The 24,653-nt window shown below is 46.6% G+C and overlaps 1 protein-coding gene across 1 annotated transcript in view; it reads right to left on the reverse strand.

Annotated features, from left to right (window-relative positions):
• The window catches only part of FMNL1 (formin like 1), a 355,813-nt gene that overhangs the window by 109,391 nt on the left and 221,769 nt on the right, over nt 1-24,653 (reverse strand). Inside the window, exons 8-10 of the mRNA XM_069237968.1 lie at nt 14,896-14,972; nt 11,271-11,364; nt 3,660-3,734 (exon numbers count right to left, since the gene is read on the reverse strand). Coding sequence (XP_069094069.1) covers nt 3,660-3,734; nt 11,271-11,364; nt 14,896-14,972 — 246 coding nt within the window. The remainder of the gene's footprint in view (nt 1-3,659; nt 3,735-11,270; nt 11,365-14,895; nt 14,973-24,653) is intronic.

The raw sequence follows: 24,653 nt of genomic DNA on the forward strand, positions 1-24,653 counted from the left end.
AGGAATTAGGGGCCAGATGTAGCAAAGGTTTTTCCCCATTCTGTGTCAATGGGAAAAAGTGTTTGTACATATGGCCCTAGGCCACTAACGTTAGGGTTTTGCCCACTTCCCAGCAGATGTGGTCATAAGCAGGGAGTAGCCACCCTGAAGGTGGTCAGCCCACTGGCTACCGCCTGGCACTTTCTGTAACTCCCCTAAATTGAGTATTTAGGTGGCACCCCTGAACCCTAGAACTCAGATTCCTGATGACATGAAAAAAAAACAGACGGTACAGAGTTGCATCAGCAGAGAAGACTGCAGACACCAACTGACTTGGACCCAGTCCTACTGGCCTGCCTGCAGTTCTCGACGATCCTGCGTCAAGAGACAACCGGTACTGCAGCCCAGCGGCCTCCAAAGCTTTGGGAGGACTGCTTGCCTTTGATAAAGATCTCCTGAGAACAGCGAACCTGTTCAAAAAGAAACTAACTTTGAAAGAAAAAGAACTCTGCCAGAAGGAAATGGAAAACCTCCTCCGGACCCACCTCTGCACCCGACGCCCACGGCTGGAGTCCAAGTGGCCTAGCAGTCCTGTGAAGGTTCCCCAGTGATTTTGAGTCTGAGTCCGGCATGGACTCACCTCTGATGGACTCTGCCTCAAAGCCTGCAGCCTCACACCGAAGACTCCCCCTGACCGTGACCTACCCGGTAAGCTGTTCCGGATGTCAAAGGACACCCCTGCACCCGGAGCCCCTGAGCCTTGGGGAGCTGGACCATCAGTGTCCCTACATCCCCTAGCATCAGAACTTACCTGGCTTTTCTTCGGTCAGCCTCCTGGCCCAAGCCTGCAGCGTTTTTTCCAAAAGTGATCTCCCACGTTGATTTGCATTGGGGGCCCAATGCTGTGTTGGCACTCTGCACCCGGCTTCCCCTATGCTGCTGCGGGTGTATGTTTGATGCTGCCTTATGGCCCCCACTATGTTTAACTAAACGCCAAGACAGCGACCCCTGACACTGCTTTACTCACCTGTGAGATATGCATCTACAGTTACCCCCAGTTTCCATTGGTTAACATTGGGCACCTGATGCTGTCTTGGCACTCTGCACCTGGCAGCCCCTGTGCCATCAGAGATGTAAGTTTGATGCTGCCTTGTGGCCCCTCTGTGCTTACCTCAACCCCAGGAGATTTACCTCTTACAGCGCTTTACTCACCCGTGAGTAGCACATCTTCATTCACCCCCCAGTCTCGAGCTGTTAACATTGTGCACCCAACCTGGAATTTGACCTCTGCACCTGGCTGCCGCTGTGCCGCTGTGGGTGCACTCTTGGTACTGATTTGAACCTTGCCTGGTGTTGACTTAAAACCCCGAAGATTGGATTTGTAAGTTGTGTACTTACATTGAAAACTGCCTTGCATTATTGTTTTCCTCCCATAAGTTAACATTGCTGAACTGAAAATTTGCACTGTGTTGATTTTTTAAACTCAAAGGATTTATCTTTTAAAAACTGCTTACCTTATAACGAAGTTCTTTGGTTCAAAGCAAACGTAAAAGCAAATGTTATTTTTTCTAAATTGGTCTCAGATTTATTCACTGAGGGTGTGTCTCATTTATTGCCTCTGTGAGTACAACAAACGCTTAACACAACTCTCTGATAAGCCTAACTGCTCACCTATACTACCTCAAATAGAGCACCAGCCCTATCTACTCTTTCCTCTGCAATACTAATTGTGGATCCACTGGTCTCTGTGCACAGTGTACTTCATTTTATTGCACTATATAGAGAGCCAGCTTCCTACACTCCCTCTCTACTTCACCACTCACTGTACATCAAGCCTTTCCTGCTCTTTCACTTGCCACTCGCTATATCTCCCTCTGTCTGTGTGACTTTAATTCCTTACCTGCCTCTCAATCTCTCTTTCTCTGCCTACCCTTTGCTTTTTCTATGTCTCTGTTTGTTTAGTTCTGGTTACTTCACCTTTCTCTCTATATCTTCTCTCCCTACGTCACTGATGGCTCTACCCCATCACTTTCTCTAACTTCCTTCTCCCTATGCTATATTGTTCTCTGTAACTCTCTCTTCTTCTACTGTCTCCTGCCCATCTCATTTCTCTTACTCATCAGAGTTGAAGGTCACTGTTTAGCCAGAGATGTACACACAACGAAAGCGGAGATAAGGGAAAAGGGAGAAGAGAACAAAGGAGAAACTGATCAGATTTCATCTGATGGAACAGTAAATATCCTCAGAGCAGTGCATTGATTTACACCATTATGGCACAAATTCTAATTGTAAAGGAAGATTTATTTGTGATTTCGAATATCCAGCAGTTAAGACCTACATGCATATTTCATATTTTAAAATTAGGCACTAACACACTTAGGGCCATATTTATACTTTTTGACGCAAACCAGCGCCAGCGCTGGTTTGCATCAAACAATTTACCGCCGGCTAACGCCATTCCTACGTGCCAGGCAGGCGCCTTATTTAAGGATTGACGTTAGCCGGCACTGTGGGCTGGTCAGGGTAAAAAAAAATGACTCAAACCAGGCAGCGCCGGCATAGGGGAAGATGGGGGTTGTGTGTCAAAAAATGGTGCAAGTCAGGTTTGAGTCAAAAATCATGGCTCAAACCAGACTTGCGCCATTTTTTGACGCACAGCCCCCATTGAAATGACTCCTGTTTTAGCAAAGACAGGAGTCATGCCCCCTTGCCCAATGGCCATGCCCAGGGGACTTCTATCAGTATACTTACACCCATGTATTCCCTCAGGCAAGGTTGACAAACAGGAAGGGGTTTTAAATGTGGGCAGAAAAAATACCCATGGAGGCCGGCAACTCATCGCTTACTATAGACTTTGTATAAAGTCGTAGGTAGTGTGTAATAAATGATAAAATTATATTAAAAATGTAGGGGCATATTTAAGAGTCTCTAGCGCCACCATAGCGTCATTTTTTTTATGCTAAGGCGACGCTAAAGTGGCATTTTCCGCACACCATATTTACAAAGTGGAACATGCATGCATTGTGCCACTTTGTAAATCCTTGCGCCACATTATGCCTGCGCCACGTTATATGCAAGAGGGACGTTCCCCCGTTAGGGGGGCCGAAAAATGGTGCTTGGAAATCTAAGAAATTTCCTTGCGCCATTTTTTTCTGCACTTTTAACGCCTGCTCAGAGCAGGCGTTAAAAGGGGGCATAACATTATCTATAATTGACCCCTAGGTCCTCTGCAGGAGTAGCACCAAAATTCTGGCGCTACTCCTGTAGAGTAAATCAATAGCGTAAAACAAATGACACTATTGCCCCCTACCGTGCGCCATGGTGTGCTGTATTTTAAATACGGTGCATACACGGTGATAGCGGGGCACTAAGGGGCACAAGGAAAATGGTACTGCACTAGGTACTGCGCCATTTTTCTTAACTCAGCCTCATAGTTCTTTTTCAAAAACATTTTCTTTTAGGAAAACGTGCACAGAATTGTTTAAGTATTATTTAGAATAGTGGTATCTATCTATCTAGCTATCTATCTATCTATCTATAGAGAGAGGAAGAGAGAGGAAAGAGAGCTGGAAGAGAAGGATAGAAAGCGAGTAGGGGGTGGCACTAAAGAAAGAAAAAGGAGATAGATTCAGGGCTTGGGGGCCTCAGAGATGTGGTTCAATAACCTCTTGCGCTCATACCATGAAGTCGATATTGCTGTCCTCATTTCGGAAGTATTCCATCAGTTTTTCAAAGCGATGCTTCTCCCCACAGACCTGCATCAAAAACAAATTACAGGATTACCTGGAGTCTGGTAGGGCGAGATTGACCTCTCCTCCACCCCTCCCACCTCCAAATCCTCTCAGCATCCATGCCTCTCTACTGGTCCTACTCACTGAAGGGAAACCGGTATTTTACACACCTGTATGTGCACGATTTTAGCACATTTATGGTGTGCCTGGAATTCACAAAGAATTCAGTAGAAACTCCTGGAAAGTTGAGATTCTAATAGCATCCTAGGAGTCGTCAAATGTGTAACTGTTGGGGAGTAATGTAGGCTCCTGCAGCCCCTCTGGCGTAGGGCGGGGTCACCCATTCAGCCTGAGGCCTGTGAGTATTTGTAACATACTGGTGTCTGGGTGGTCTCCCGTCACATTTTGCTGGGAGGGTGGCTGGGGGCCACATCATTGTGTTCTATGCCACTAGACTTACACAATCGGAGATGTATAGGTTTGCGCGTGCACATGCGGATATGGCTTGCTAATGAGACATTTCACCCATGGAGAAACCCTTCTCCCTCTAATCCCTTCAGTTCTGAAGAACGCTCCACCCTTCAAAGAAATAACTCAGTGACTGCTTTTAAGGTGGAAAACCACCTGTAAAACGTTCCTGAACAGCTGTAAACCTTCATCAACTTCTGTATGTGGAGATTGTCTGGAATTGCAGCAAATCCAAGGAGGTCCGATCTACAAAGATGTTTCAGTGACTAGGCATGATTTACCTCTGACTTACTTCTGATTTATAGTAGTAAGTCTCACCTACTCATGGAAGAAAGCTTTGTCAAGCAGACTCCTTTGCATGGCTTTTCATGACCTTGTAGACATGGTGTAAGGTAATGCAGTGTAAGTCGCTGTGATGCCCACACTGCATTAGGGGGCGTACCATGGACGTTGCAATGGATCTTCCCACACAACATCAATGGGTTTTGATTCATTCTGAGATTTACAAGGATGTGTAAACCTGAGAATGCGTAAAAACTGTACACCTTCACAGGGCAGGCACAACAAGTAGAAATATTTGCATTTCTTCTTGTTTTTCCCTTTTTCTATGTGTGATGCATTCTGCAGCACGAATAGAAAAAGGAAAAAGCCTCCATGGATTGTCTTTGTGCAGGAAGGTGCCCTTTCCGCACAAAACCAATCCTGCCAACAATGTAGACACCATTGCACCATAGTGCAAGGGTGCCTGTGTTGGTGCTAGGAAGCAAATTATGCATCGGCTGCAGGACAGGAATGTACTGTATATTGTAAAAGCGGTGCATTCCTGCCCTTTCGAACTAGCATAGGGCAGCGCAGCAAAAAGGCTTGCAGCGCTGCCCTAAGCCAATCCGTTGTACATATACCCTTCTGTGTGCAACTCCGATTTATACTTGTAACATCCCAGCACCACTTATTCTCTGACTCTGAAACGCATTCTGCCCTCGTAAATACCTGTATTTCAGCACCTTTGCATTACTTACGCACCAACTACCTTTGTGCATGCATCTCGCCGCCCACTGACCACATGAGACAAACCCTCTCTTTTAAAGAAACACTTCATCTTTCTGCTAATATTAGACCCTCGGACTGCATCTCTGCAAAGAACCTGCCTCTTCCACCAAAAACAGTAGGCAGACACCCCCTTCATAAAACAATCACAAGGACAGCCAAACACATGAAATCACAGACACTCTGCTGCATGAATCCCTCACAATGACTCTCACAGAGATCAGATGAGAAGCACCCTTCTGCATTAAGCCATCATGGTGACTCTCACAGGGGCCAGAAGACAGACACCTCTCTGTACAGGAAACCCTTTCCACAGGTAGAAAGCTGTAAACCAACAGCCCTCTGCATAAAACCCTTATGGTGACTCCCACAGAGGTCAGAGGACAGACACCTCTCTGCATAGGAATCCCTTTCCACACATAGAGAGATGTAGACCGACAGCCCTCTGCATAACACCCTTAGAATGACTCCAGTTAAGATTAATGATAAACACCCCACTGCATAAAACCATCAGTGTCTCCCACATAGATTAGAGGTCAGACACCTTTCTGCACGGGAATCCATTCACATACATAGATATCTGTAGATTTGGAGCCTGCTTTGGACTTGCCGTCAGCTTAACATCAAAAATCTCTTCATCCTAGTTCTAGGCCACTTAAATCATTAATCACACCTGAAGTGGCATATAGGTACGAGCAAATACCTTTTGGGTTGGCTTCAGCTTCAGCCGTTTTCCAACCTTTTCAAAGTTATGTCCAACGTCACCTATTTTCAGGATGGCATCTTGATATTTGGGGAGATTCTCAAACTCATGACAAAGGGTTCACAATTAAGAAGGATAAATGCAAAATCAGACTCGAGGGAGTTGAGTATTTGGGCCTTTGGTTAAATGAAAAAGGATATCAGTGTAGTTCAGTTTCATAACAGGTGTAGAACCAATTGCAGTCTTCCTAGGGCCTTGTGGAATATTATTCCCTGTTTATCTCAATGTTTGCCCAGAGGATGAAGTGCATGTGGAAACTGTTATTGACAAATGAGAAATGTGAGTGGTATGGAGAGTGTGAGGAGTTCTGTGAATTAAAAGGAAGCAATGCAATGGTTCCTGCATTAAAACCATTTGATACAAGAGATAGGACAATTATGAGTACTGATGCCAGCAACGCAGATCTGGGGCTGTTTTTTTGCAATATATTCAAAGTAAGGATGCTACACTAGCATGTGCGCCTTGACTTTTAAAGGATGCTGAAAAAATACTCTATAATCAAGAGGGAAGCACTAGCATGTTGGTGTGGAGTAAAACATTTTAGGAGGCTTGTGTGGGGCACTGAGTTCGTAATTCACAGTGATCGTTGCCCTCTGGTAGATGTTTTACCACCAAGGGGATGGGACAGACTGCCTCTGCTAGAATTTCATGTTGGCTCCTGGGGCTGTTAGAATATATTTAAATAATGGAATGTGTTCCCAGAAAACAATTCTAGCACATTGTCTAATCTGCAGGTGAAGGGTGATCTAGACAGTGAACCAATTACGTTTTTAGTTGCAAAGGTGGGTTAGATTTCAGAGGGGTGGATTTCGCACGAGAACTGGGTGGCAGCCATGCAGGAGGATAAGGTGTTGAGGGAAGTACAGAAGTATCAGTCAGAGGGGTGGCCTGGAAAGGTTCGTGCTTCGGACAGAGCAGAATCTTTCCGTTTGGAGCTTATATATTCTGGAGATGTTAAGTTGAGAGGAGAGCTATTGGTTGGGCCTGAACCTCTGAGAGAACACATTTTCCAGCTAGCACACGAGGGTCATACAGGACTGACCACCACCAAACGCCATATTAGAGCAGGGCACTTGTGGCTTGGGCTTGTCCTTGACTTAGAATAGTGTATTAAGGAGTGTGTGCCATGTGTATGCAACAATAAACAATAAAACAAAAAAAAATGTACAATATCCACCAGTAGTAACTAACAACCAGATGCTCCATGGAAAAAGATGCTTTGATATGTCTAAATCAAATAAAGTGTTAAAAAAGAATCCAAAGTATGCCATAATAGTCACAGGCTATCAGTGTCAGTGGCTGGAGGTTAAAGGTACTAACTAGGTCCCAGCGGAGGTGGCAATCGAATGTTTGGAAGAGTTGTGTAAAAGAGACTGTATGCCACAGACCATGGTAACTGGCAATTGTGTTTAATCTAGGTTTTCTGGCTGAGAAAGGCATCGAACTTCGATTATCTATTTGTTACCCCGGAGTAATGGCTTGATCGAGACATACAACAGAACCTTTGAAGAAGGGTTTCTATTAACTTTGTGCAATGGGGATTAATGGAGGAGACCACACCGAACAGCTTACCAAAGAAGATCCACTCTGAGACCATGAGGGGTAGAAACCCCAGAATATTTCTGTGGAGAGGTGTAGAAAGGAAGAGAAGCCACTGTGTTGCCGAAGGGGGATCACGTGGAGTTGGAAGTCAGAGACTGGATCCACGTGAAAGAGGGCTGAAGGGTAGATAAATGTGCATCCAAGTTTTCCAGCGTCTTCGGGCACAGAGGGTTGTCTTGTATAGTGTTTTGTTGAGTGATGGAAATGTATGGAACTGGATGTAGGTGGTGAAAGTGCCCGAGGGTTTGACTCAAGGAAGGGGTGATGGCAGGGTGGTAAAATCCAACGGGGAATCATATGGGTTTAGGAACCGCAAGAAAAACACCTCAGAGGGCTGAAGATTTTGAAATGCATTACTTCCTCCTTGTAGAATATTGTTTTTGAAATGCAGTGCAGTGTTCTGCATTATTATTGGTTGTGTTCCTTCCAGAAAAGTCAGTGTATATTTGTACATACTGTTATTATTTGTATTTTTCCTAAGAGGGAAAGAAGGCTATAACACCCTGACTTGACGGAGCAAAGAATGTTATGGGGCATCTGCATGCCAGTGAGTCTGGAATGTGCTGTGATTCTTTGCTTGGAGGTTGGCAGGCAAGGTCCATCCCTGATGGTTTATTCTAAAGAAAGTTTCGAGTTACTCACCTTTCCGCCCCGTCTGTCTCATCGACCGTCACTGTGCTTTCTCTCGCTGAATTACCATGGAAAGAAAATGTTCAAATAATCTTAATGCGAAGGGAGAAATCAGGAACCTGTGTCGTTTGCTTGCAGCAACAACCCCCCCATCTTCGGAGTTGCTGCTGCAAAGCATAAGCGAATGCTAAGTAGGTTCTTCACTGTGGCAGCCCGCGGGACTTTCAACAGTCATAAAAGGGCATATGCCACCCTAGTGGATTCACTTCCACTACAGAGATCACTGCACGGCCTAATTTACCACCCACATCTCTTGAAGCCTGAGAGCTACACGGCAGGTAAAGACGTGCGTGGGGAGGAGTGCGGAATGATAAAGGCGTGTACAGCTGGTGTAGGGGGTTCAAGTGAGGCGGGTGGCCTCGCTGGTCCCATCTGCTGCAGGTGGCAACAGTGAGCTCTGATGCCTGGCAGGCATGATCTCAATTAAATATGTGAATTTAAATGCTCAGTTGTTGATTGTTTAGAGGCTCGTCTTGTTTTGAACCTTTTGGCCAGCAGGTGGCGGTCTTGTAAAGGAAAAACTAACCTTGCTGAGCCAGCGCTACATAGAAAGATTATGTCAGAACCAAAGCGTCCTCAAGGGCAGCACGACCTGCTCAAGTGAGTGGTGCACATGCCGCAGCAGAGAAGGCGCAGCCTTTCACCTTCAGCCTGGGAAGCCCAGGACAGGTGGTACAAGAGTGCCCAACTACTCACTTTAAACCGTGAATGACGTAAAGGTACAAGTCACCCCTCCATTCCCACCGCTCACTTATTGGGGGCATGTCCACCGATCCTTTCCCCTTCAGTAGTATGATGTGTAGGTGTTGTCAGAAGAGTACGTACACATCACAGGTTTGGACTAGGACAGCAAATAGCCCCGGGCACCAAAATAAAAGTGGCCTCCGCTGGTGAATTAAATTGCTAAACGGTTTACAAATCGGGCAGTTTTTGCACTTGTAAAGACGCGCTGTACAGGTTTTTTGCAAGGTTTAGGAGACTGCATCCATTTAAGCTTGCTGCAGCCAATGGTTGTGCTGATAACCGAGAAATCAACAACAAAAACACGACCCCGCAGACCATAAAAGAGGTCCATAAACAGACAAAAAACCAGCCCGAACACTGACCTGTCAGAGCAGCCCTTCTGGTACTACCCCCTCCCCTCCCCCGCCCCATAGGCCAGTCCGACCCAGGAGCATTGTCTCCAGCTCTCTGTGAGGCAAGGGGTGGGCACACAGCGCCTTGGTGTGTGGACGGTAGGTGGCACAGGTACAGTGGTACTCGGCTGTCGCTTCTGGGGTTGTACAGCACGGGGACTGGTCAGAGGAATGCCAGGGTTGTCATGCCCAAGCCTCTGCTGTATATTGGATTGGCGCGGGCACGCGTTCCATTCTCCTTTAAGTCTGGACGGTAATGGCACAGTGGCACCCTCTTTTAACCCTTACGCTTATGTAGTAGAAAGGCCGGGGCACTGCTCATAGAGTATTTTATCCCATGTACTCTAACTGAAGTACTCGTCTCTAAGTGTGGACGGTGCCTGGCACTGGCTCAGTGGTACTCGCCTTTCACCATTGAGGGTATGTGGTACAAATACTAGGCACATTCACGCAGGTCCTTTCATTTCTGCGACCCTGTGGCACACGGGACTGGCACAGATAGACTTCCACCTCGAAGTGCAGATGGTGACTGGCACAGCGGATACACACTGGTGCACGCCCGTCGCCTGCACGACCGAAGGAGTCAAGATTTAAACCCCGGGAACATTTGACGACCTTGGCAGAAACACATGACCTTGTCAGAGAGCGTCACGGGCATCCTCTGCTCTGCAGGCACAAGGATGGAGGGCGGGGGAAAGGGCAGAGCAGGGAGGGCACCTGATCCCTTTGGATTCCAAGTGACATCAGCACCCTCCTGCTGGCCAGATGCTGCTGCCTCGTGCGAACGGTGATACCCCTACTCCTCTTACACGCAGAGCCGCCCTCTCTTACCTCCGCGCTCGTGTCCCGGGGACAATGGACTGACATCAGCCCACCTCGCCCCAGGTATCAGGTGAAGGCCCCACGGTGACACATCCCGGGCAGCCAGCGAGAGCTTCAGGGTGTCCTCACTCGGGCATACATGCTGATTCAGTCATCAATGAACCGATTCATTCACCCACACATCTAACGAGCTATAAATCCATACCACCCTTTATACACCCTCTGACATCAGTTCATTCATTCATGTACATATCTGTCCGTGGATCCATCCGCACGGACCCGTACACCCTTTTCAACAATTCAAGCAACCACACCCCAGTTAATGCAAATACAGACGCATAGGCACATAGCTTTCGTCCACCCGTTGCACGTCCATTCATCGAAAAACTCAATGCGACTAACATACCTGTCGATGTACCCACAAGTATATATGTAGCAGTAAATGCAGTAACATGCCTACCCCCTCAACACCTTTGCACATTATTCGGCGAGCAGAGCTGCCTCGGTACCTTCTCACGTCTTATGTTCCGCTTGGGTTTGCTGTACTGATCTGGACAGTAAAAGTGGGGCCACAGGCCCTTACAGCAGTGGGGGAATCGCTATTGTACGTGAAATCTTTTGCATGACAATAATATATTGTATCCACCACATTGTAAAGTCAGTGCATAATTACTGTCCTTAACCCCGCTGATGCTCGTTGCTTACAGCCTAAGTTAGCCTCGGTGGTGTTACTAATTGTAAATACTTTCCGTGAATCAGATATCGCTGCAGATCAATATTGTGACATATAATATACTCTGACACACTAGCTCTCCCAGTTAGTCGAGACAGGTCTATTCTACCTTGCAAAGTGAAGAAACTGGGGTAACATCTTCAAAATACATAAATTGATAGTAAAAGGATATTAAGACAATAGACTGCGAGTGAGCTTTCTCTGCTACAGTGAGGAAACAATCCTTTTAGACCTTCCATTCTGAAAATGACCACACCGTGAGGGACCCTGATGAGGGTGGACTGGCCCCCTGAACTTACCTCTTTGAAATTGTCAAAGGCGGCCATGATAATGTCGTGTCCACCACGAACGAGACAGACGGCAGCTAACAGCTCCAGCACTAGAGCCTTGGTCCTGGGGATAGAAGATGCATAGTTTGTAACTGATTACAGGCACCCCAGAGGTTCACCAGGAGCCCAGCCCTGGGGTTAAAGGTTGTGCGGTAGGCAGTCTTGAAGGCAACGCTCTCTTGAACCTTCTGGAAATCAGTAGGAAGTGCAATTGAGTAAAACACATGCATTTCAAAGTGGACGAACGAAAGGGTTAACAGTGTCCATAATGCATCCCAACACTGAAAGAAAACGATATACGACTGGTCCCCCTAGGACTAAACAATACTGCGTCAATGCATCATGTGCGCCCACAAATGGGTCCTCAATTATATACTTTTTCAATAAAGAAGCGTTTCAAATCTGTAAATAGCTAGAGTATGTTGGATCAATAATCACCGACGTGAAAAATAACTGAACGTGACTTTAACATACAAAAATCATATGTAATTTACGTGACCAATTCCTATATTTCAAGAGCACCTTACAATCAGGCAATGGTCTGCCCAAGCCTACTATTTTGAACTGTCCCCTATCCCTCACCCTGCTCTATTCCCTTCTAGGTTTGGTAAGATGGTGTCCCACACAACCCATAATGCCTTTGTCAATGTCCATCCAACATTGTGTTCACCCCAGGCTCATTTTATGGTCCGATTTGCACCTGACCTGGCTGTGTGAGTGTAAAGGTTGGGATGTTAGGTGCATGGGGACTATTCTGGAGTATACACTGTAGCAAGTGTATGCTTTGCAGGTTGGAAACTTCTGAGGCTTGCCCTTGAATTGTTACTCAAGAGCATCTTAGGTGATGTATTGACTGCAGCAGTCAGCTACATCCCCAAGGGCATTCAAGTGGTCCTGCACATTCCTGAGAAGTCATGAGTACTTCTTGCACTTAGCCATATGTTACTTGCCTTATATAGCCTTGCTCTGCTCTGACAAAATTAATACTCGCTCTGTGTCTAGGCACCATGATGAGATCTCTGACCTAATCATGGGTCACAAGAAAAATTGACAAGGAAGGTCTTCTGGTCTGCTACTGCTGTAGCCATCACTGATGGTTTCAAGTTTCAGAGTACTTTGCTGTAATCCTCACTAATCTCTAGTTGGTGGGTTTGTTCTCATTTTCAAGGAAGCTATATCTGTTAAACTGCTGTGTATTTCTACTCTGGTTAACAATGAAATCCTACTTGAGAAATGCAGTTACTCTTCCACCCTCACTGTCACATTACTGCAAGTTTACACACTTCTTGGCTATAAGACTTGGAGTGTCCTCATGTCTTTGCCAAATTAGTTGAAGTTATCTCTCAAGCAAGTCACAACATTATGCTTTGTGACTTCAATACTGGTGTTTATTCACACGCTGAACCCCACTCTATGACATTCTCTTTAAAGTGGAAGTAGTTGACCGGTGAGTAATTTGTTCGATCCTGACCAATAAGCCCACATTGGCGTGAGTTTTGCGCCTCAAGTGCGGTTTATAGCATGTGCGGACTTCAGTAGTCCTGTGGTGGTTATTGTGTCAAGGCAATAACTGTAGGCCTAATTGGTTCTTTGGGAAAGGCTATGTCACATTTCATTGGTTGTATCTGTTTTTAGAAGAAAAATGAGAAAGCCAATAGACAACTTAATTATTGTGAAAAGCATGTGTTCAAGGCAGTATACTTTCTAACAGTGGGTTGGTATTAATCATACTGTGGTGAAAGTCAGTAGGCAGGTATTTTCTTATGACACATCTCACACATTACCTTAGAAGGAAAGGCTTTTTGTGTTGGTGACCTATCCAAACATACCAGGGGGTTAGAAGATTTGGGACATACTTAAGGTATGCCAAGGTAAAAAAAGTTTGGTGGCACGGCTGCCATCGGTTTTGAGGCTGCCCACCAATGTTTAATTTTTTTTTTTTTTGAAAAACAAAATACTAATTACCTTCAATAGGGAGGGTGATGTAGTGCCCTTCCTCCTCTAACCCTACACTATTGGACTTTCGGAGCTAGCTTTCTGTTGATTGATTCAAAAGGGGTTCTGTCAAATGAAAGCTGAGTCCACCCATTTTATACATGAGGTATGGACACCATCAGTTAGTGTGTTGTGTTTGCCATGGAGTAGTGTGTCTGCCAAAACTCAAAGTCGCCCACTTAAAATGAAATGATCCTTTCCCTATTGGGCCGTGTTCGGAGGGATTTTAAATAGTTTTGACAACTGTACATATTTCTACTTTTATTACTAGGTACGTGTTGTTTGCCATGTGTGAAAGCGTATGACCCATACAGAAGTCTAATGTGTCAAATGCTTTCTCGAAATCCTGTGCTACCACTACTGAATGTTCAGACACTGCTTCCATGACATGACAGAGGCGATGTGTGTTATAGCATGTCACCCTCTGCAGAATTAATCCACATTGGTCAGGGTGGATCAGTGTCGTGAGCAATGGTAATAGCCTAATAGCAAGGACCTTACTTAATATTTTATGATCAATGTTGAGCATTGATAATGGACGATACAAGCCCACTTTAAGACCACAATGGGGGCTTCCCAGAATGAGTCTGGGAGTATGCCACGATCATTAGCCTCCTGGTACATGGTCAAGAATTTGGGAGCCAGGGTAGTTCTGAACGTAGAATAACATTTAACGGGGAAGCCATCTGTGCCCGGTGTTTTGCCTCGGGCCTTCTGTCATATTGTAATGTGGATCTCCTTCATCTGAAGTGGTTGCGCCAACTCAAACAACTGTTGTGGGGTCAGGCGGGGAAGGGTCATCTCCTGAAAGAAGTTCCCAATCAAGTCAGGATGAGGTTCTTGGGGAGGAGAGTATAACCACTCATAAAAATAATCAAACCTGGTATGCACCTGGTGTCCCGGGCATAGTATGATTATTCCGCCACCCCGTGGTGTCCCAAACGACAAATATTGTGTAGGAGGGAGGCCCTGGACCAGCTCTGGAAGTGTCTTGTTGCCTGAATCCCTGGTTTCTGGGAGAGGGAGCAATCAGCAGTCTAGGTCTGTGTCATGCATGCAATTGAAATCCCCCCTAACACACTATCCCGGGGCACCTGGATCACACAGCAGGGATGATGACAATTTAATTTGCTGGATAATCATCTCCTACTACATGAGTTCTAACCCTAAACCGACTCCTGGACCAAGCTTTGACTGCTCTGCCACAGCTACCAAAGGAGAGCCAGGGAAAGACAGCACTCTTGGGACTCTGCAAAAAGAAACAACCAAAGTTGTGGGACAGCGAGGAGAAATGATAGTGGCAAACAGTGTTTGTTACTTCTAAGTACATCAGGACTTAAAGAAAAGGCCTGACAATCACAGCTCTTACTCTCGACTGAATAGCAAGCGTTTGCCCTTCGTAGACTCACCAAGCGTAAGACTTGGCTGTAACAGCATCATTACCAACTCCACTCTTAATGCCAGCCAATCCACATCACATGCACCCACAGAGAGCAGGATCAAGCACGTCTAGGAGAACTTGGCAATGCATGGGCCATCTGATAAAGACTGCTTAAAGGCTCCATGATGCTGTGTGGACAGGTAGTAGATTCAACCATACCTGGCACTCTTGTTGTTGAGGCTCAGTGTGATCTCGTTCACACAGGACGCGTGGTTCATCACCAGACTGAATCCAGACTGCGGGTAAAGGAAAGACAGAAAACAACCGTAAGCACAAAATTAGCGAAACAGTTTGTAACAATGTCACAAAGAGCCTCATTCTATGAGGCCTGTTTTACTCCTCATTGTGGGTTCAGCGAGTTCCCTCTGTTACAAGTTACAAAACTCCGATAATTGTGGAGTTCCATAAACAAATCATGCCAGGTTTTACCTTTGTGCAGCGGAAAAGTGTGGTATTTTCGCCAAGTTGTTATCCTGGGTCAGGAGCAAACTTGCATTTGCAACGAAATAAGAATTACTGCAGTGCTTTAGTGCTTTTATAAACATTACAACGAATTCTCGACCACAGAACCGATTTATAAACAAATTTGCAGTTATTAATGCATAAACCATCATTTGTGCAACAGTGCAAGTGCAACTCGGCTAAATGGAGTGAATTTAGAAAGGTAATCTGTGGGCACCTACCTACAATTGTGCGGATTTCTCCAAGCATGGCTTGAAGTGGGATGGAAACACTTGGGGGTCTCTCAAAGGGGCACAGCCAATGCAATTAAGGGTGTGGCTTAAACACATAAGCTAACAAGCATTGGCATAGCCTTTTGGTCCTTATAAGTGATTAGATATGCAGCATATTATGCAGATCATAGCAGTTTTTTTTATTTAGGCGTGTAGGCGGTGTGTTTTGCTTTAGGTATTGAATTGTTAATTTATAAGTTATATTGCTGTTGAAACCGCATATTTATCAGAACGCTAAAAATCACAACAATCCTCAAAGCAAACAAGGCAAGCTTAAAGAACAAAGGCCCTCATTATGTCAATGGCGGTAATGATCACCTACAGCCACGGCGACGGGTGCCAAAACACCGTCGCGGCAGCTACCTACCGTCCGCCATATTATGACCATAGCCGGAATTCCGCCAGAAGGCTGGCGGAATTCCGGCTACAGTCATGGAGGCGGACGACTGTAAGATGGCACTGCTGCCAGCAGCAACGCCACGCCAGTAGACTGCCGCAGACCGTATCATGATCCATGATATGCCCTGGCAGTGTTCTGTTGCTGGACGCTGCTGCTGGCAGCAGCACCACGTCCTGTCTCCTGCCGGAGGACCTCCTGCAAGCAGTCGGGTGATCCGACGTGCGTGGCATGTGGAATGTGTGTGTGCATGAATGGGTGTGAATGTGCGTGTATATTGTGTTGTGTGAATGCATGTGTGCTTGTATGTATGTCAGTGTGTGTGGATGTGTGTGTGAATGTATGTATGCATGCATGGGTGAATGTGGGTATGAGTGTGTGTATGCGTGTGTATGTTGGTGCATGAATGTGCGTGTATATCGTGGGGGGTTTGGGAGGGGGAGGGCGGGGGAGGTCTCTCGGGAGAGGGTGGAGGGCGGGGGAGACCCTTATCAGTGGCAGGGAAGGAATTCCATGGCACTGATAGTGCCTACCGCCATGGTTTTCGTGGCGGTAGGAAAGCCACGAAAACCATGGCGGTAGGCAGGGTCATAATTCTGCGGGTGGGACAGTGACGGCTGCCTGGCTGCAGATTGAAGTCTCCAGCCCGGCGGCTGTTACTGCCCTGGTGGACGGAGTGGTACAGTGGCGGTTTGGATTGAGCCAAACCGCCAATGTCATATTTTGGGGACAGGTACCGCCAGCCTGTTGGCAGTGACTTTCTCAAAAATACCGCCCTCCGTCAGGGTTGTAATGAGGGCCAAAATGCCATCCCAAAAGCTCCCTTTAATTGGAAGGCAATCCTTAACCTCTTAAGTGCGGGCGTCGGCCACTGGCCGACGCCCACACACCCTCCCTGGTGCGGGTCACGACCAGTGGCCGACACCAGGAAGGGCATTAATAAATCCTCGGGTGCGTCGCACCCGAGGTTTTTTTTTTTTATTTTACTCCCCCCGGGAGACACGGAAGCTACCGTGTCTCCCCCCGCCCCCCACCCGCCCCTTTGTGACGTCAGCGCGCCGTTGCAAAGGTGTTTTCCCCATGAAAGCAGGAAGCAGCCTTGCGGCCGCTTCCTGCTTTCATTGGGAAAACGGCCTTTTACACGTTCGGGAAGGCCTCGTAAGAAAGGGGAGAGTCTCCCCTTTCTTACGAGGCCTTCCTGAAAGTGTTTCCTGGCCCCCGATCGCAGCTGTGCTGCGATCGGGGGCCAGGAAACACTTTCAGGAAGGCCTCGTAAGAAAGGGGAGACACTCCCCTTTCTTACGAGGCCTTCCTGAAAGTGTTTCCTGGCCCCCGGAAACACTTTCAGGTTTCCTGGCTCCCCCGATCGCAGCACAGCTGCGATCGGGGGGGGTCAGGAAACATTTTGAAAAGGCCTCGTAAGAAAGGGGAGAGTCTCCCCTTTCTTACGAGGCCTTCTGAAACGGTTTCGGGGGCCAGGAAACCCCACTAGACACCAGGGATTTCACTTTTGGTGGGCGGCTCCCCCCGGAAAACGGGCCGCCCCCCCCGGCATAATTTTCTTTAAAAAAAAAAAAGGTAGGTGCCCCCTGGGGGGGGGGCGCGATCGCACCCCCCCCCCCCCCAGGGGATTTTTTTTTGTTCACAAAAAAAAAAATGAAATGACAGGGGGTCGCCCGTGGGCAGGGTGACCCCCTGTGGGGGCAATTTTTTTTTAGATGTTGTAGGGTTTCCCTGGGGGCCATTTTGGCCCCCAAGGAAACCATACAACAAATAAAAAAAATATATGTATATATCTATATATATATATCTATGTAGATAGATATATCTAGGTACATGGATATATCTATAGATATATCTATGTAGATATATATATATATATATATATATATATTTATATATATATATATATATATATAGGTAGATCTGTATCAAAGAGATTTATAAAGCGCGCTACTCACCTGTGAGGGTCTCAAGGCGCTGGGGGGGGGGGACGGGGGGAGGGAAAGGGGCTAGGAGGTTCACTGTTCAAAAAGCCAGGTTTTGAGGCCCTTCCTGAAAAGAAGTAGGTTTTGGGTCTTGCGAATGTGGGTTGTGAGTGCGTTCCATGTTTTGGGTGCAATGTAGGAGAAGGATCTGACCCCGGTGGTGGTGTGTTTGATGCGGGGGACAGAGGCGAGAGAGAGGTCAGCTGAACGGACGTTTCGTGTGGGGGTGTGGAAGGTGACTCTCGTTGAGGTAGGCAGGGCCTGTGTTGTGGAGTGATTTGTGTGCGAGGATGAGGATCTTGAAGGTGATCCTTTTGTCAATGGGGAGCCAGTGGAGGGATTTGAGGTGTGGAGAGATGTGTTCGTGTCGGCGGAGGTCGAGGATGAGTCGTGCTGCTGAGTTCTGGATGCGTGTAGTTTGCACTTGAGTTTTAGAGTGGTGCCGGCGTAGAGGGCGTTTCTGTAATCAAGCCTGCTGCTGATGAGTGCGTGAGTGACAGTTTTTCTGGTCTCTGTGGGGATCCATTTTAATGTTTTTCAGTATACGGAGTTTGTTGAAGCATGAGGAGGTAAGAGCGTTGATTTGTTGGGTCATAGAGAGGGAGGAGTCTAGGATGATGCTGAGGTTGCATGCGTAGTTGGCGGGGGTGGGTGCAGGGCCTAGCGTGGTGGGCCACCATGGGGGGTCCCAGGTTTTTTTGGTGAGGGCCAAAGAGGATTATTTCGGTTTTGCTTGAGTTGAGTTTCAGGTGGTTGGCTGTCATATATACATCACTTTTGTCAATATGTGTGTGGTTTCCCTGGGGGGAAAAGGGTCCGACTTGTCTAGTGGCAGTTTTAGTGCCATAAAGAAGCGCAGAAGGTTTATATGCCTACTGCAAAGAGCACATCTGTATTTTATGTAAATAGCTGAGTACATTAGTAAAGTCTATGGAGAGATGAAGGGCACTTTTGCTGGGTGGTAATGAGGGAATCCGAGGAGGAGGGAGTGGGAGCACCAATAATGATTGTTGGACTGGGCGCAGGAGGTGCTAAAGACTGTGACGAATGGTATGTGACAAGGTGTTTTTTGAGTGTCTTGAAAGTACGTGCTGATTGAGGGAAGAAGCGCAGGTAAGGTGGCCTCTACTGTTGCACGTATCTCACACACACCATCGATTTTGTGACTGTCTACGTAGGCTAGTGTTTTAGAGCAACAGTTTAGCCAATAGCAGAGATGGCATCTTGATGGATGACTGCTGCCTGCACTCGGGTTATAGAGGACCGCTCTGACATAGGATCAGAGACTGAGACATCAGATACTGAGACAGCACCTGAGGGATAGGACAATGGCGCAGACTCTGGGAGTGATTTTTCAGTCAGAGGAGTCCCATTCGAAAACTCCTCTTCCAGTACATTATGAGGGAGGTGATGAGGACAGTCCTGCTGTCCCTTCGCAAGCTGTTCGTGCAACTGGGTAATAATGGGTTAGGCCAACCCAGAGAGCAGGTGAATGCGGCGGCAAGCAGAGAGAGAGTGCTCTCTTGGGAGCTCACCAATTTAGTTCAGCCCCAAATTCCACCACCCAAATCATATTGTGGAGACATCAAAATTGTCTATGGCAAAACAAACTGGTTTTGTAAGGCAGGCACCTGTGTTTTTGGTCCTGGATTCGGCGGCCATATAGAGAAACACACTAAACCCAAACATTTCTGGAAACTAGACATTCGGGGGAGTCCACAGAGGTGTGACTTGTGTGGATTCCCCAAAGTTTTCTTACCCAGAATACCCTGCAAAGCTGAAATGTTGAAAAAAAACTCTATTTTTCTCGCATTTCTGTCACACAAACTACAGGAATATGCTGGGATCCACAACATTCCTACCACCCAGTGACTCCTCACCTGTCCTGATAAAAACACTACCCCACTTGAGTGCCTACACCTAGTGCCTGTGTCAGGAATGGATCACCCCAGGGTCAACAGCTGCCTCACGTAAGGACCAACATTGACCGTTGTGTGATCTATTCCTGTCGCAGGCACCAGGCCTAACCACACAAGTGAGGTATCATTTTTATCGGGAGACTTGGGGGAACGCTGGGTGTAAGGAAATTTGTGGCTCCTCTCAGATTCCAGAACTTTCTGTCACCGAAATGTGAGGAAAACGTGGTATTTTAGCCACATTTTGAGGTTTGCAAAGGATTCTGGGTAACAGAACCCGGTCCGAGCCCCACAAGTCACCTCATCTTGGATTCCCCTGGGTTTCTAGTTTTCAAAAATGTGCTGGTTTGCTAGGTTTCCCCAGGTGCCGGCTGAGCTAGAGGCCAAAATCCACAGGTAGGCACTGTTTTCTATGAAAAAATGTGATGTGTCCACGTTCTGTTTTGGGGCATTTCCTGTCGCGGGCGCTAGGCCTACCCACACAAGTGAGGTATCATTTTTATCGGGAGACTTAGGGGAACGCCGGGTGGAAGGAAATTTGTGGCTCCTCTCAGATTCCAGAACTTTCTGTCACCGAAATGTGAGGAAAACTTGTTTTTTTAGCCACTTTTTGAGGTTTGCAAAGGATTCTGGGTAACAGAACCTGGTCCGAGCCCCGCAAGTCACCCCTCCTTGGATTCCCCTAGGTCTCTAGTTTTCAGAAATGCACAGGTTTGGTAGGTTTCCCTAGGTGCCGGCTGAGCTAGAGGCCAAAATCTACAGGTAGGCACTTCTCAAAAAACACCTCTGTTTTCTTCCAAAAATTTGGATGTGTCCACGTTGCGCTTTGGGGCGTTTCCTGTCGCGGGCGCTAGGCCTACCCACACAAGTGAGGTATCATTTTTATCGGGAGACTTGGGGGAACGCCGGGTGGAAGGAAATTTGTGGCTCCTCTCAGATTCCAGAACTTTCTGTCACCGAAATGTGAGGAAAACCTGTTTTTTTAGCCACTTTTTGAGGTTTGCAAAGGATTCTGGGTAACAGAACCTGGTCCGAGCCCCGCAAGTCACCCCTCCTTGGATTCCCCTAAGTCTCTAGTTTTCAGAAATGCACAGGTTTGGTAGGTTTCCCTAGGTGCCGGCTGAGCTAGAGGCCAAAATCTACAGGTAGGCACTTCTCAAAAACCACCTCTGTTTTCTTCCAAAAATTTGGATGTGTCCACGTTGCGCTTTGGGGCGTTTCCTGTCGCGGGCGCTAGGCCTACCCACACAAGTGAGGTATAATTTTTATCGGGAGACTTGGGGGAACGCCGGGTGGAAGGAAATTTGTGGCTCCTCTCAGAGACCAGAACTTTCTGTCACCGAAATGTGAGGAAAACTTGTTTTTTTAGCCACTTTTTGAGGTTTGCAAAGGATTCTGGGTAACAGAACCTGGTCCGAGCCCTGCAAGTCACCCCACCTTGGATTCCCCTAGGTCTCTAGTTTTCAGAAATGCACAGGTTTGGTAGGTTTCCCTATGTGCCGGCTGAGCTAGAGGCCAAAATCTACAGGTAGGTACTTCTCAAAAAACACCTCTGTTTTCTTCCAAAAATTTGGATGTGTCCACGTTGCGCTTTGGGGCGTTTCCTGTCGCGGGCACTAGGCCTACCCACACAAGTGAGGTATCATTTTTATCGGGAGACTTGGGGGAACGCCGGGTGGAAGAAAATTTGTGGCTCCTCTCAGATTCCAGAACTTTCTGTCACCGAAATGTGAGGAAAACTTGTTTTTTTAGCCACTTTTTGAGGTTTGCAAAGGATTCTGGGTAACAGAACCTGGTCCGAGCCCCGCGAGTCACCCCTCCTTGGATTGCCCTAGGTCTCTAGTTTTCAGAAATGCACAGGTTTGGTAGGTTTCCCTAGGTGCCGGCTGAGCTAGAGGCCAAAATCTACAGGTAGGCACTTCTCAAAAAACACCTCTGTTTTCTTCCAAAAATTTGGATGTGTCCACGTTGCGCTTTGGGGCGTTTCCTGTCGCGGGCGCTAGGCCTACCCACACAAGTGAGGTATCATTTTTATCGGGAGACTTGGGGGAACGCCGGGTGGAAGGAAATTTGTGGCTCCTCTCAGATTCCAGAACTTTCTGTCACCGAAATGTGAGGAAAACTTGTTTTTTTAGCCACTTTTTGAGGTTTGCAAAGGATTCTGGGTAACAGAACCTGGTCCGAGCCCCGTGAGTCACCCCTCCTTGGATTCCCCTAGGTCTCTAGTTTTCAGAAATGCACAGGTTTGGTAGGTTTCCCTATGTGCCGGCTGAGCTAGAGGCCAAAATCTACAGGTAGGCACTTCTCAAAAAACACCTCTGTTTTCTTCCAAAAATTTGGATGTGTCCACGTTGCGCTTTGGGGCGTTTCCTGTCGCGGGCGCTAGGCCTACCCACACAAGTGAGGTATCATTTTTATCGGGAGACTTGGGGGAACGCCGGGTGGAAGAAAATTTGTGGCTCCTCTCAGATTCCAGAACTTTCTGACACCGAAATGTGAGGAAAACTTGTTTTTTTAGCCACTTTTTGAGGTTTGCAAAGGATTCTGGGTAACAGAACCTGGTCCGAGCCCCGCAAGTCACCCCTCCTTGGATTCCCCTAGGTCTCTAGTTTTCAGAAATGCACAGGTTTGGTAGGTTTCCCTATGTGCCGGCTGAGCTAGAGGCCAAAATCTACAGGTAGGCACTTTGGAAAAAACAGCTGTGTTTTCTATAAAAAAAATAGGATGTGTCCATGTTGTGTTTTGGGGCATTTCCTGTCGCGGGCACTAGGCCTACCCACACAAGTGAGGTATAATTTTTATCGGGAGACTTGGGGGAACACAGAATAGCAAAACAAGTGTTATTGCCCCTTATCTTTCTCTACATTTTTTCCTTCCAAATATAAGAGAGTGTGTAAAAAAGACGTCTATTTGAGAAATGCCCTGCAATTCACATGCTAGTATGGGCACCTCGGAATTCAGCGATGTGCAAATAACCACTGCTCCTCAAAACCTTATCTTGATCCCATTTTGGAAATGCAAAGGTTTTCTTGATACCTCTTTTTCACTCTTCATATTTCAGCAAATGAATTGCTGTATACCCAGTATAGAATGAAAACCAACTGCAGGGTGCAGCTCATTTATTGGCTCTGGGTACCTAGGGTTCTTGATGAACCTACAAGCCCTTTATATCCCCGCAACCAGAAGAGTCCAGCAGACAAAACGGTATATTGCTTTCAGAAATCTGACATCGCAGGAAAAAGTTACAGAGTAAAACATAAAGAAAAATGGCTGTTGTTTTCAACTCAATTTCAATATTTTTTTATTTCAGCTGTTATTTTCTGTAGGAAAACCTTGTAGGATCCACACAAATGACCCCTTGCTGAATTCAGAATTTTGTCTAGTTTTCAGAAATGTTTAGCATTCCGGGATACAGCATTGGTTTCACACCCATTCCTGTCACTAACTGGAAGGAGGCTGAAAGCACCAAATATAGTAGAAATGGGGTATGTCCCAGTAAAATGCCAAATTTGTGTTGAAAAATTTGGTTTTCTGATTCAAGTCTGCCCGTTCCTGAAAGGTGGGAAGATAGTGATTTCAGCACCAGAAACCCTTTGTTGATGGCATTTTCAGGGAAAAAAACACAAGCCTTCTTCGGCAGCCCTTTTTTCCCATTTTTTTGGAAAAAACTAAATTTTCACTGTATTTTGGCTATTTTCTTGGTCTCCTCCAGGGGAAACCACCAACTCTGGGTACCATTAGAATCCCTAGGATGTTGGAAAAAAAGGACGCAAATTTGGCGTGGTTAGCTTATGTGGACAAAAAGTTATGAAGCCCTAAGCGCGAACTACCCCAAATAGCCAAAAAAGGGCTCAGCACTGGGGGGGGAAAGGCCCAGCAGCTAAGGGGTTAAACACGACCTAACTGGTAGTTTATGAGCTACATGTTTTCTAGAAGTAACTGACTCAATCCCAGCCCTTCCACCACGTTCTAAACAAAGCATGCTCAAACAACAAGAATTTGGTTTCACATTCAGCAGACTTAGGAAATGACATAGTGAAGTTGAAAGTAAACTCTCTTTATTTGAGTGCGTTTTCTTTGGAAGGCTAGTAGGCAGTGCTTAATTTGTATATAAAAATGTGCCGGGGTCCAAAGCTCTCCTTTGAAACACGTGATTGCTGCAATTTAATGCGTGAGGAAGGAATACTGAGGCAGTGTAATCCCAAAGCCATCTGGGGCCTCTTTAATCTATGTACAGCCACTCCCTACCCCTCAACCTCACTCTTGCAGAGTGTGTTTTCTTTAGAAGGCCGGTAGGTCTGAGGTGCAGTCAGTTACTCATAAAATAATTTCAAACATACAAATGATCAATTACGGTGAAGCAGCTATTCTTATAGGGCATGCATAAGCTGAAACAGTCCCAATCCTACCAGCTTTTTCTAAACCAAACCACAATCAAAGAACAGGAGTTTTATTTTAAAATCGGTAAACTGAGCTAATTACATATCATACATATCTGCACAAAATACTCAGATTTCAAACACAGCTATCAAACACAGCTATAAACAAACAACCACCGTTTGTGAATAATTTAAGAATGTTCGGTAGACACCCCTCTCCACCGAAGATACATTGAAAACCATGAAGTCCATCCACTCTGGGGCCCCCACGGACCCATGCCCCCATCAAGTCTTCAGCAGAGCTGCAGACACCATCTCCCCCAAGCTATGCCTCATGATCAACTGCTCACTAGCTGCCGCCATCTTCCCCGATGACTGGAAACACGCCTAGATCATCCCCCTCCTCAAAAAACCAAAAGATGACCCCACCGACCTAAAAAAACTTCAGGCCCATCTCCCTACTTCCATTTCCTGTGAGAGTCATAGAAAAAGTAGTCAACAGC

This window comes from Pleurodeles waltl, chromosome 6 (assembly GCF_031143425.1).
Source record: "Pleurodeles waltl isolate 20211129_DDA chromosome 6, aPleWal1.hap1.20221129, whole genome shotgun sequence".
Taxonomy (NCBI): domain Eukaryota; kingdom Metazoa; phylum Chordata; class Amphibia; order Caudata; family Salamandridae; genus Pleurodeles; species Pleurodeles waltl.